Source organism: Echiichthys vipera (genome assembly GCF_963691815.1).
Source record: "Echiichthys vipera genome assembly, chromosome: 16".
NCBI classification, from domain to species: domain Eukaryota; kingdom Metazoa; phylum Chordata; class Actinopteri; order Perciformes; family Trachinidae; genus Echiichthys; species Echiichthys vipera.
Genome location: NC_139841.1, coordinates 24603882 through 24616262, shown reverse-complemented (window position 1 = coordinate 24616262; position 12381 = coordinate 24603882). Strand labels below are relative to the sequence as shown.

Genomic DNA, 12381 nt, shown 5'->3' with positions numbered 1-12381 from the left:
TTGCTTTGACTGTTGAACGTCCTGCAAACTCTTGATTCGTTACCTCTGAAGAAGACAAAGGACTTATGAACACCTTGCAGCAATTAATTATTTTATTTCTTTTACACAGACAGCATCAGCAGTGAACCTCTTTGGATGCCCTTCCCCCTCACACACACACCACATTTCTCTCTTCAGCAGATCAGGACATAACATTTACTTCTTAGATCAGTGGTACTTGGACATAAGGGAACTACTGATTGGATAGGAACAAAACAACAACATCAGAGGTGGGCGTGTAAAAGAAGGGAAGGTCAGGGACAAGAGTTAGAAAAGTTCATCATTTGGATTGTCTTGCACACGTTGTAGCAGCTTGTCCCAAATGGTTTTTTGATGTGAAGATCTCCATTTTACTTCTTTTCAACTGTGAAGGAACACAGAAGAGGAGAAAGTGGACATAGTGTTTAACCTGTACAGGTGAAGTCAGGCGAGGGATAAACAATCATGGACACATACTCACTTATGGACAAAGTTTTGGTCAAGCGAAGGGATTTCCAAAAGGATCCCCGAAAGCATCTGATGATCCAGAAGTCTGACCAACAGCAGCCGGCTGCTGCACGATTGAGATGCAAAAAGAGCACAAATTACAATTTATCACTGTGACTCTCGATATGATGTAAATATGCGTCGGTGTGAATCTCTGTACCATGGCTACAGGCGGTGCTCCGAACAAACTGGACTCTGGAGCCCCAAATGCTTGATCAAACATGTCCTGGGCCGGTGCTGAACTGTTTGCGATGGGAGCGGACGAGAAGGCGGCGTCGAGGAGGCCAGGTTTGAAGCTCGGAGCTGGGGCTGCAGCCGGAGCAGGAGCTAGTTTAGGAATATCTAAACGCATATTATGACAGAGGACACAATTAGTGACACATCTCACAGTCGCGCGCATGTCAACTTGCAAAATGTTGGTTGGCTTACCGTTAACCCCTGACATTTGATTGATGTCAAAGTCATCGTGATCTGCATTATCCTGAGCCAGGCCTACTTTACTGGAAAAGTACTGATCGAATGCTCCGGCTTCGTTGCTGTTGGGGGATGAGGCAGAGTTGGACACTAGCTCCCCTTTCCTTGCTGGGATGGCAGGGGGTTTGGCAAGCTGGAAGTCCTTGAACATGTCCTTTCCGGTTTTCTTCTCTCTATCTCCAAGGGGGTCCAAAGCTGTGAAGGCACTGTTCTCTACCTTTGGGGCCTCTTTAACAGGTGGCCTAGGAGGGGGGCGTGACGGACCATGCGGGTCACCCATTACAGGGAACGCACCAGGCTGGAAAGGATTGGTCATTGTGGGCTGACCCCAGCCCGGAGCACCAACTGGTGGAGGCTGGACCCAGTTGAGGTGGGGTGGGGACATGGGTGGGGCACTAAACTGAGATGGCGGGCCCCAGGCTGTGGGTGGTATGGGTAGGCCACCAAAGGCAGATGGTTGTGGGAAGGCGGGCCGAATGCCTGGAGCGGTCAATCCTGGCATGGGGAACATGGAAGGTGCTGCAGTGGTGGCTCCCCACATGCCCGCAGCAGGGATACCTGTGGTAGCTGGAGGACCTAATTGAAGATTGCCTGAATATAAAGGAAAAGGAATATGAAAGTGTAAAATGAATGGAATGCAAGGCCGTAAAAACATCTTAATATCTGGATAAAACGTGAAGTTCCCCTCTTTGTGTATTACCCAGAGCAGCTATGGAGGAGGCAGTGGAGTTGGCAGGTGTACTGAAAAGGTCCCCTGGAACAGAAGACCCTTCAGGAAGACCAGGAGCAGCAAATAGCTCTGCTCCAAACAGGTCACTTGCTGTGGACTATACACGGAAAATAAAACAAAAATATTATATACGAGACACACGCACGCACACACACACACACACACACACGCACATATGTTATGCACAGTACTTAGAAATTAAGATTAAACCAACCTTTATCAAATTATTTACTATAATTATGTAGTCAGAAATAAACAATATTACGTTAACATTGACAGATATGCATGCTTTGCCACTTACCGGTGCTTTTATCATTGAAGCATGTTAGAAATGAATGTTAGAAAATAGATTTAGAGCAGAGATGACAAAAGGTACAGTCCAGTGATCAACAGTCAAAGTGTCATTTATCCAAGCCAGTTAGAGAAGCAGGTGACCACCAGTGCATGCATGAAGACAGAGTGAATCCAAGCCCTTGACTGCAATTCTAAATTACAGGCCTCGTATATTATCTTAACCAAATGCATCCTCGGTATATCCCGTCAGGCACCCGTGCATAACCCAAACGTTCACAAAGGGAGATGTTAGCAACCTAATTATGTTCTGGGAAATGTGCATAAACCCGTGTTCAGGCATCACACATGCAACTCCATGATTCATCTAGCTACGGAATTTCACCTTTGCACTCCTTCGACCTCGTCCAGCCTTAGAGCTCTGCGGAGGCGGGCTTATGACAACTGAATCCTTGCTATAAGTCACTGGGGGTTGTGGTTGATGAGTTATGCCATTGGGGACAGGGGGAGTCGAGTCAAAAAATGGGTTTTTGTTTGAGAGGACTGTTCCAGATTCATCCCCGTCCATCATTGTTATTGTGTTGCCCTGAGTTATTTTGCCCCCTAGTGGCCACTGTCCGTTACTGAGAGCGAGGATCACGTTCCTACTGGATAACCCATTTATCGGCGGTTCGGCGTCTCCATTCAAACCACCGTTAATAATTGTCTTACAAGTGTTGCCAGCCGTGCTGTTTAAGTGATTAGCGGCGGTGAGGGATATCTGTGGATTATCGGGTTCCAACCAAGTGGGTGATTTAGAGAGGGGGTCGTCTCTGAAAGGGTCACTGTCTGGGGTTGGAAAGTAGCCAAATGTTGAGGAAAAGGGATTCTCTGTGTGGGGACGGTCAGGGGCACAGGAAGTTACAAAGGAGTTTCCCTTTATGCAATTCTGATTGCTGTCAACTTCGACGGAAAAGTCCAGCAAGAGAATATCATTAGAGTCCTGGTTAACATGAGAGGGCACAGTGGGAGAGAAAAAAAGAGGGTCATGAATCAGTTCTGCAGAAAAACACAAGTGTTATCTACATGAAAAATGAATCACATGGTGTGAAAATACAACTTAAAGCTGCTACCTGTAGAAGAGTTACCTCATAATAATCACTGGTCTATTACATTTCATGGTAAAGCAAAGTCTAGAGTCCATATTCCAACTTGAAAAACGAAGTAGTGACTTAATTTTGACTTGCCTTGGAGAACAACAAGGCATAGAAATATGCTGAAGTCAGCCGTGGCTGTTGACCTGAAACTCAGCTTGTGATATGGTTCAGCAACAGTGATGTAAAACACTACCAGGGGAAGACTCCAGGTGTCACCCCAATGTTTCTTTCTTTCACAGTTCTACTCGTAGCAGCTTTAAGGGTTTGGTGAACAACAATGAGATTGGTATACAGGAAGCACACACTCAATTCTTAAAAGATCATTTTGACGTCTAAAATTGTACACTTTAGGCAAATCTGATAAATACTTAAACACAAAAATGGTGGCCTTTTCAGAATTGAGTTCACACAAAGGATGATCTGCAAGTTGCTGAGGTTATTCAGTGAAGACGTGTTTTGCTTAATCAAATCCTGGAAACATATTTTGACAAGAGGCGGGGTGCAGCAAACTATAGTGCTAAGAATCCATCATTGTAGTCTCTGCTTTGCAAACTGTTGTATTATTGATGATGATGATAAAAGTCTACAACCTATTCTAATTATCAAGCTCCATAAAAGCTTACACTGTAAGTATAATACTGTAAATTCCCAGCTACACTTCACCGAGTAAGCGTCATTCCACTACGTCGCCGGGATAAAGGGAACATTTTATGGCACCACACTTACATTCGGAGCCTGGATGTCTGGAGGGGTCGACATGTCTCCAAAAAGGTCAAGCTGCTCCACTGGCTGGATGTCAAAGGGAAACAAAAAACATACTGTATTTATCCAGATACTATAATATGCCGTTTAATGTGAAGCTGGGAACACAGCGGGAGCATAAATACTCACTTGAGCCGTTTTTACTTCACCATCCAAAGAGCCTCCATTCTGAAAACAAGAGAGAAAAGCAGGAGGTTGGAGGAAGGAGTAAGACAAACAGTTTGAAGAAAACAAGCTTCCGAGTGCTTACCTCCACCACAGTGCCGCCGTTTTCACCCTGTGAAACGATTGTATTTATTTTTCTTAAATCGCAGAGGCATGTGTCATTTCACATCATTTCTATGGAATGTCTCAAGATGTGATTCATTGAGAGAGCACAGAGAGGCAGTGTCGACATCCAGGAGGTGCGTACGTACGGCGACCGTGCCAAAACGCTTTTCTTTCGGAGAGAAAACTTTCTCACTTTCCAACTTTTGAAAAGAAGGAGGGGAAAAAAAGACTTTTTCCAGTTTAGAGTCAGCTGCGTCTGAACCAGTTACCTTCTGTGAGGCCTCGGCTTCTTTCTTCCTCATGTTGAAGATGACCTGGAAGAGGTCCTTCAGGTCAATGACCAGGGGCTCCGCCTGTACGGGGACAGAAAGACAAGGTCATTGTTGCCATTTTGCCTTTGAAAACAACAAAAACTGCATAAACAACACTATGAAATACAGCCTGACCATTACGGGCTGATATTGTACTACAGCCTGACCATTACGGGCTGATATTGTACTACAGCCTGACCATTACGGGCTGATATTGTACTACAGCCTGACCATTACGGGCTGATATTGTACTACAGCCTGACCATTACGGGCTGATGTTGTACTACAGCCTGACCATAACGGGCTGATATTGTACTACAGCCTGACCATAACGGGCTGATATTGTACTACAGCCTGACCATTACGGGCTGATGTTGTACTACAGCCTGACCATAACGGGCTGATATTGTACTACAGCCTGACCATTACGGGCTGATATTGTACTACAGCCGGACCATTACGGGCTGATATTGTACTACAGCCTGAGCATTACGGGCCGATATTGTACTACAGCCTGACTATTACGGGCCGATATTATACTACAGCCTGACCATTACGGGCTGATATTATACTACAGCCTGACCATTACGGGCTGATATTATACTACAGCCTGACCATTACGGGCTGATATTATACTACAGCCTGACCATTACGGGCTGATATTGTACTACAGCCGGACCATTACGGGCTGATATTGTACTACAGCCGGACCATTACGGGCTGATATTGTACTACAGCCTGACCATTACGGGCTGATATTGTACTACAGCCTGACCATTACGGGCTGATATTGTACTACAGCCTGACCATTACGGGCTGATATTGTACTACAGCCTGACCATTACGGGCTGATATTGTACTACAGCCTGACCATTACGGGCTGATATTGTACTACAGCCTGACCATTACGGGCTGATATTGTACTACAGCCTGACCATTACGGGCTGATAATGTACTACAGCCTGACCATTACGGGCTGATATTGTACTACAGCCTGACCATTACGGGCTGATATTGTACTGCAGCCTGACCATTACGGGCTGATATTGTACTACAGCCTGACCATTACGGGCTGATATTGTACTACAGCCTGACCATTACGGGCTGATATTGTACTACAGCCGGACCATTACGGGCTGATATTGTACTACAGTCTGACCATTACGGGCTGATATTGTACTACAGCCTGACCATTACGGGCTGATATTGTACTACAGCCTGACCATTACAGGCTGATATTGTACTACAGCCTGACCATTACGGGCTGATATTGTACTACAGCCTGACCATTACGGGCTGATATTGTACTACAGCCTGACCATTACAGGCTGATATTGTACTACAGCCTGACCATTACGGGCTGATATTGTACTACAGCCTGACCATTACGGGCTGATATTGTACTACAGCCTGACCATTACGGGCTGATATTGTACTACAGCCTGACTATTACGGGCTGATATTGTACTACAGCCTGACTATTACGGGCTGATATTGTACTACAGCCTGATCATTACGGGCTGATATTGTACTACAGTCTGACAATTACGGGCTGATATTGTACTACAGCCTGACCATTACGGGCTGATATTGTACTACAGCCTGACCATTACGGGCTGATATTGTACTACAGCCTGACCATTACGGGCTGATATTGTACTACAGCCTGATCATTACGGGCTGATATTGTTCTACAGCCTTATCATTACGGGCTGATATTGTACTACAGCCTGACCATTACGGGCTGATATTGTACCACTGCCTGACCATTACGGGCTGATATTGTACTACAGCCTGACCATTACGGGCTGATATTGTACTACAGCCGGACCATTACGGGCTGATATTGTACTACAGCCTGACCATTACGGGCTGATATTGTACTACAGCCTGACCATTACGGGCTGATATTGTACTACAGCCGGACCGTTACGGGCTGATATTGTACTACAGCCGGACCATTACAGGCTGATATTGTACTACAGCCTGACCATTACTGGCGGATAATAGCCTATCACAGACATATTTGTGTCTATCAATATCTTTTTCTTTTTTTTTACAGAACATATAATACAGAAAATGATGTTTGGGGTGATTTATGAATGCTGTCATGGCTTTTTTATTCTATTATTATTTATTATTTATTTTAATGTCAGCATTTGACTCATACTGAAAATAAAGTATTATTTTTTAATGTATTTTATATTTTAATTTATTCATTATTTAAATAGTCAGCGTTTGACTGATACTGAACATCAAGTATTATTTAGCTATTTATTTTATATTTTAATTTATTTATTATTTAAATAGTCAGCGTTTGACTCATACTGGACATGTTTATATTTCTATTCATTTCATTAATTCTTTGTTTTCTCAGTGTTCGTTTCTAGAATGATAATTTATTATAATATTAACATTAAAACATATCCTTAAATATTCTTTAATAAAGTTCCTTCTGGCTATCTTTGCATCTTCAGTACAAATTCAGTGCACAGTCCATACAGAACACATCTATTTTTATTATTTATTTATATCAGTAATATGTGAATTTCTCCCGTGTACAAATTGGTGTCGGCCTCTAAAATCCCACATTGGTCAGGCTCTGGTGTAAACGCCTTTGACAGTTTGCCAATGTGCATGTGCATGTGTCTGTTCATGTGTGAGTGTTACCTGTTGCGCAGTCTTTATGGCAAAGAACTGATGCTGCCCTTCTGCTCCGCACACGTATCCAAACGCCCTGTTATCTGTTACATCTCTGGCGATGAAGGAGATCTTATTCACCACATGCTCGTGTTCAATTACCTGAGGTGTGAAAGGACAAGAATTTATTAACAGGCAAAACCACATCTAATCCTCACAATGCGATGTGACTGTAATGGAAGGAAACGGCAGGACTCACCCCCGATTTCTCATCAATGATCTTGATGCCCGACATGGAAATGTTGACCCAGATCCTCTGTTTGTGTTTTCCTTGGGACCGAGCGGCTACTGCCATACCCTGGTGTCAAATAAGCCATACAAACTATTCAGGTTTTCTATCTTTTATAAGTAAACAAAACTTGTGTTTTAAAGCTAATATCCGTAAAGTTTGAGCACCTTTTTGCCCTCTGCAGTAAGATGCAGATGATGAAAGCGTGTGTTCATGATACCAGCCACACAGATTCATTATTGATTGACAAACATTAGCGAGATCAGCTTTAATATGCCATCTACTTAATGTGTTTTAAATCACCTTTAGTTTCATCATGGAGTCCTGGCACATCTTGTCTCCTCTGGCCTCTGGGACATCATCGATGCCTATCAGCTTGGCCTTGTACCTCACGCCATCCCCTTGAAACCTGCCCAGCAGGTACTCATCTGTCTTCTCTGCAACTGTAAAAAAGAAAAAGAAAAAAATCAAGAAAATTATGATTTCTACAAGATCAGATCAGAACCCAATGTTTGGATCACAGCATGATCATAGGTCTTCCATCGTTCACCTTTTTTCTTCTCTTTCTTGAATGGGACCTTGGATGCGGCTGTTGTAGGGGAGGTGGGAGGGGTGTTGGACGAGGCTGTAGATGGGGAGGGGACGCTGGGATCGGCAGGGACCGGCACGCTGTTCTCCACCTCTGCAGACATGGTGTGGAGTGAGCCTCACTGGACAAGTGGACAGTCGAGGGTAAAGCAGGCGGCAGCTCCGTGTTCAGGGTCAGCGAGGTCGACTGAACAGATGACTCTTAACACCCACACATGCTTTCCTTGTTATTTGCCTGCAGCAGAAAAAGTGAAGTGGGACCGCGCGTGTGGCGAAAGACAAAAAAGGAAGAAGAGTAAAAGGTTATGACGCACTTTCTTCATGGAACTACAAAGATAATATTGCACCGTCGAAGGGATACAATTAAAATACATCGCTTGTGGTAAAATGGTTTTGTAAGTAGCTGCTGAAGAGATGTGCACATCATAAACAATCAGATATGTTAACAATCCACAGTAAACATTTACAAGCGCAGAAACACCCTTCAGACAAAGAAGAACAGCAACACACACTCAAACCCTGCTTCACACATGCTGCGTCAGTCGTTCAGGCCTGTAAAGGAGTGAATTATCCTAAAGTTAAAGAAGGTCCTGCACACACTCACCTTTTAACAAATACTGTCCTCCTTGATATTTATTTAGAAATATTTATTAAGGAAAACGTACCACGATAACTACGTTTTTTTGCCTTTTGTAATCTCAGTTCACATCATGTGATTTGTGAGACCTGTTAAAAATCTGTGTGCTGTGCCAACGGTGTCTCAGAAGCAACATACTAGTCATGTGTGTCTACACATCCACATTAATCATCATCACTGGACAGTCACGAATCCCTCTGAACTAGGGCTGGGCAACTTTACAATATGATCATCTTTCAATAGAATCATAATGTGATGAAATCATATATCCTGAAACACAATTACGTCATCTAAATTGAAAATAACAAGCACAAACTGACTCAAATCTTTCAGAAACGCTCATATCAAACAGTTTATATTTAAAAAGAGTAAATATTTTACACTAAATGTGTTAATATTATAAGAAAAAGACTCAAATTCCCACTTAAAATAGACTTATTTTACTAAATTACTAGAAAACATGCTAAATCATGATATATATATATGTATCGTTATTGAGATGTGAAATTAGCTGTATTGGGTAGAAAACTTTGGCCATGCATTCAGACCTACTCTGAATTTACTGTGCAGGAAGCACAAGGCAATGTCACATGAGCCAAACCCAACATCACAGCGGATTGCAGCGGACACCACAGCAGCTGAGACTCTCCTACATCTCCTCAACTATGTTAGGTTTAACAAACTTCTTTTATCACCATTAAGTCCTCAAGTGGTAAAAAAACAATCACACGCATTCAACCGGACAAAAAAAAAAAGCCATAATGAACTCCTGCTCTGGAACACGACCAACACAAACACAGCTCTGTGCGTTACATACATACCTTTAGGAGCAGCACCCGAAGCTACACTGGCTACACTAACAGTGCAAAGAGGCTGTGAGTACCGTAGGACAGAGCAAAGGTTGAATGTGGGCAAAGGTTGAGCAATTACCTGAGGTTAATCTTACGCTAGCAGAGTAAAAAGATCTTGTGATGCCCAGCTAAGCAACTACAAAAGGAAGTCGCAGCCTTTGGAACGATCATTTACCCGCAACCTTTTAAATCTGTCTATAAAACAGACACTTAACATCCTGATGATGTGGAATCAGGTCTAGAATGATCCTCACAGGGCACACGGAGCATGCGTGTATATGTATATCCAGAATATAGAAATACAGAGACAGGTCCAGAGGTACTGTTCATGATGATATCAATCAGGCTGATCATTTGTCTGATTCATAAAGGAAGTGAGAGCCACACAGGATGAGATAACAGACGGGAACTCTCAGGTCACTGAGTGTGTTTCAGGTTTGTGCCAAATGTTGCATCTCCACAGGCCACATCGGGCCCTATCAGAGGCTGACAGAGAATCTGTGGAGGAACACCTATTATTGATCGCTGTTCTTGTCATGGTCACAAGAGCTACTGTGCAGCTGTAAAACAATAAAAGCTTCATTTCATCCACCACCACCACCACCAGTTGAAGTCGAGGAAACAAGCAGGTTAAGTACGCCTTGAGTTCGGTTCATCACGGTGACATTTAGATCTGGGCGGCTGCACACAGGCACACTTGTTTTTGTCGCTGTGCGTGGAAGTGTAGAAAAACAAGCCATAACCCTAAACGCTTGATGCTCCATTTACACGAGTGTGACACATGATTGCCCTTGTCCAGTAACCAACAGTGGTGTCAGAGTCCCACTAGGTGGAGGACAGGCTAATAAAAAAAAAAAGGGTGAAATGTCAGCGGTTCATTGCAGATTTAAGTTACATTTTAACAACTCACTCAAAAAGGGCAGCCACTACTACCGAGGTGAAGGGCGAGAAGAAGAGCCTTTTAACAGCATCCACCAGTGTCACCAAGCAAATAGCACAGACAAGAGTGGAAATTCGGATTTGTCAGCAGAATTAGTTGCAGCGCGAGGGCAGAAATGTCACAATCCTGGGCCGTCAGGAAGCGTAAACTGCTGCACATCTGGAGGAAATCAGGGAATGACTCAGTCTGCAAGTGAATAAGATGGTGAAATACCACAGGCCCACTGTGGACACAAAGGCCATGCACACACTTTCAGACGAAATGGAAATTGTTTTGCACTAAAACTCCCCTACTATGTGGAAAGGAGATACAACAAATACACATTTAACATCATATATTGTGTCAAGATTGAAAAGATGTTTGTGAACAGGGTTGGAGCTCAAACGAGGCAAAGAAAGGACTCTTAAAAAGGGAGAAATGTTTTTAATCACAGCTGAGACAGGAGAGGAAATGAGCCCAGATGAAAACACGGAATGAAGTTTCACCTCCCACAGAGATGTGGAGGAAAGCACAGTTCATGGAAAACCAAATTGATTTCAGCTTTTCTTTCCAGACTCACTCACAAACCTACACCTCAGTTCTGAGTGTGGCTTTTACAGGCGGATTCACACACACACACACACACACCACTCTCCCCAGCTGCTTTAAACCCAAGTAGCACTACCTGTGGATCCTTCGGTGGCTCCTTAATTAATTCATGCATGGATGGAAAACGCGTTAACACCGCAGGGACGTACCTGTTTGAAAGCGCGCAGTAAGAGGTTGAAATCCCGCAGTCGAAGCAGTGATTTTTGTTCCCGTGATGCCTCCGCGGCTCAGGCACAAAGTGAGGAAAAGCCAAACACAGCTTTCGGGAAAAAAAACGAGCAAGGGAGTCCAAATGTTTTCCGCTAAATGCCGTGGACAGAAAAAAAGCAGAGACTGGCTGCAAACTCCCAGTTTAACCCCCTCGCTGACTGCTGACGGACCTAACTCACTGCACATTCATTTCAACCGGACGAGGGGCGGTCCCTGCACGTTTGGGAGAGTATCCCCATCTGTCACACGCAGTTAAGTGGGTCAGGAAGAAATGTTGTGTCATAAGAGAATAGATGTGATTTCATTTGGATTGTTTTTTTTATAGGTTGCAACACAGGGCTGCTATTAAACTACACACATTTGGATTTTTGCATCAGGTTTCAATGAGACAGTATGAGAAAATGAGAGAAAAGCAGCAATGATAATTATTTCTAATAATCTTGTGATGGGTAAAGTGATGGGGGTGTTTGGAGAACAATATGATGAGATGCCTTAAAGGTGGAATATGGAGAATGAGCAGGACACCGCCATCTAGCGCCTCAAGATCGTAGGCGCAACAACAAAACATAATTACGACAGTCGGGTTGCCAGGTTTGTCAGTAGCCAGTTGCCTACAGGAGACCGGAGCCTGTTTGAACCAGGTTTGAACCCGTCCCCTCCCCCCCTGAAAATCGCGCCATAAAAACAAGTATTGCACAGGAGTTTGACAGTTACCGATAGCCGATAGCCGCATTACAGCTAAGTAAACATGAAAGTTAGCTTACCGATCCAGGAGAAAAGTAGCCATTTGGGCGTGCGTTTAATGCCGTTGAACTCTTTTATCTCAGTCCATGGAGTGACTGCTTGGCCTGTATTGACTCTGGTTTTTGCCCGTCTCCGGTCACTCAGCTGCTGGGACAAATAAGCAGCTGCAGGATTGGCTCCATTGCTATTTCACCCAGTGCCAGTGTACAGTAGCTGCACCCAACAACAGACAAACCTGGCAACCTGCAATGCCCAGCGATATGGCTGATACAATGTAAACAGAACGTGACAGAAAGTCATTGTCAAACCCGTCAATAATTCTTTTCAATATTAATTCAGGCTAACTATATTTTCTTTTATGGAAAAGCAATACTTTCATTCTGTACCCCTGAAAA

The 12381-nt window shown here is 43.7% G+C and overlaps 1 protein-coding gene across 5 annotated transcripts; it reads right to left on the bottom strand.

Moving 5' to 3' along the window:
- Window positions 1-82: 82 nt before the first annotated feature.
- dab2 (DAB adaptor protein 2) lies at window positions 83-11450 on the bottom strand. 5 transcript variants are annotated; one of them, XM_083930429.1, is made up of 15 exons: window positions 11182-11450; window positions 7979-8251; window positions 7732-7871; window positions 7399-7497; window positions 7170-7301; window positions 4458-4541; window positions 4169-4195; window positions 4048-4086; window positions 3883-3945; window positions 2406-3002; window positions 1700-1826; window positions 955-1590; window positions 686-867; window positions 500-592; window positions 83-403 (listed from the first exon to the last, which is right to left on the bottom strand). In XM_083930429.1, the coding sequence occupies exons 2-14, from the start codon at window positions 8118-8120 to the stop codon at window positions 518-520; spliced, it is 2343 nt and encodes a 780-aa protein (XP_083786555.1). In that variant the 5' UTR covers window positions 8121-8251; window positions 11182-11450; the 3' UTR covers window positions 83-403; window positions 500-517. The 5 variants fall into 5 exon arrangements, with proteins under 5 accessions (XP_083786555.1, XP_083786556.1, XP_083786558.1 ...); XM_083930430.1 differs by lacking the exon at window positions 11182-11450 and adding an exon at window positions 10415-10547; XM_083930432.1 differs by lacking the exon at window positions 2406-3002.
- Window positions 11451-12381: the final 931 nt, after the last annotated feature.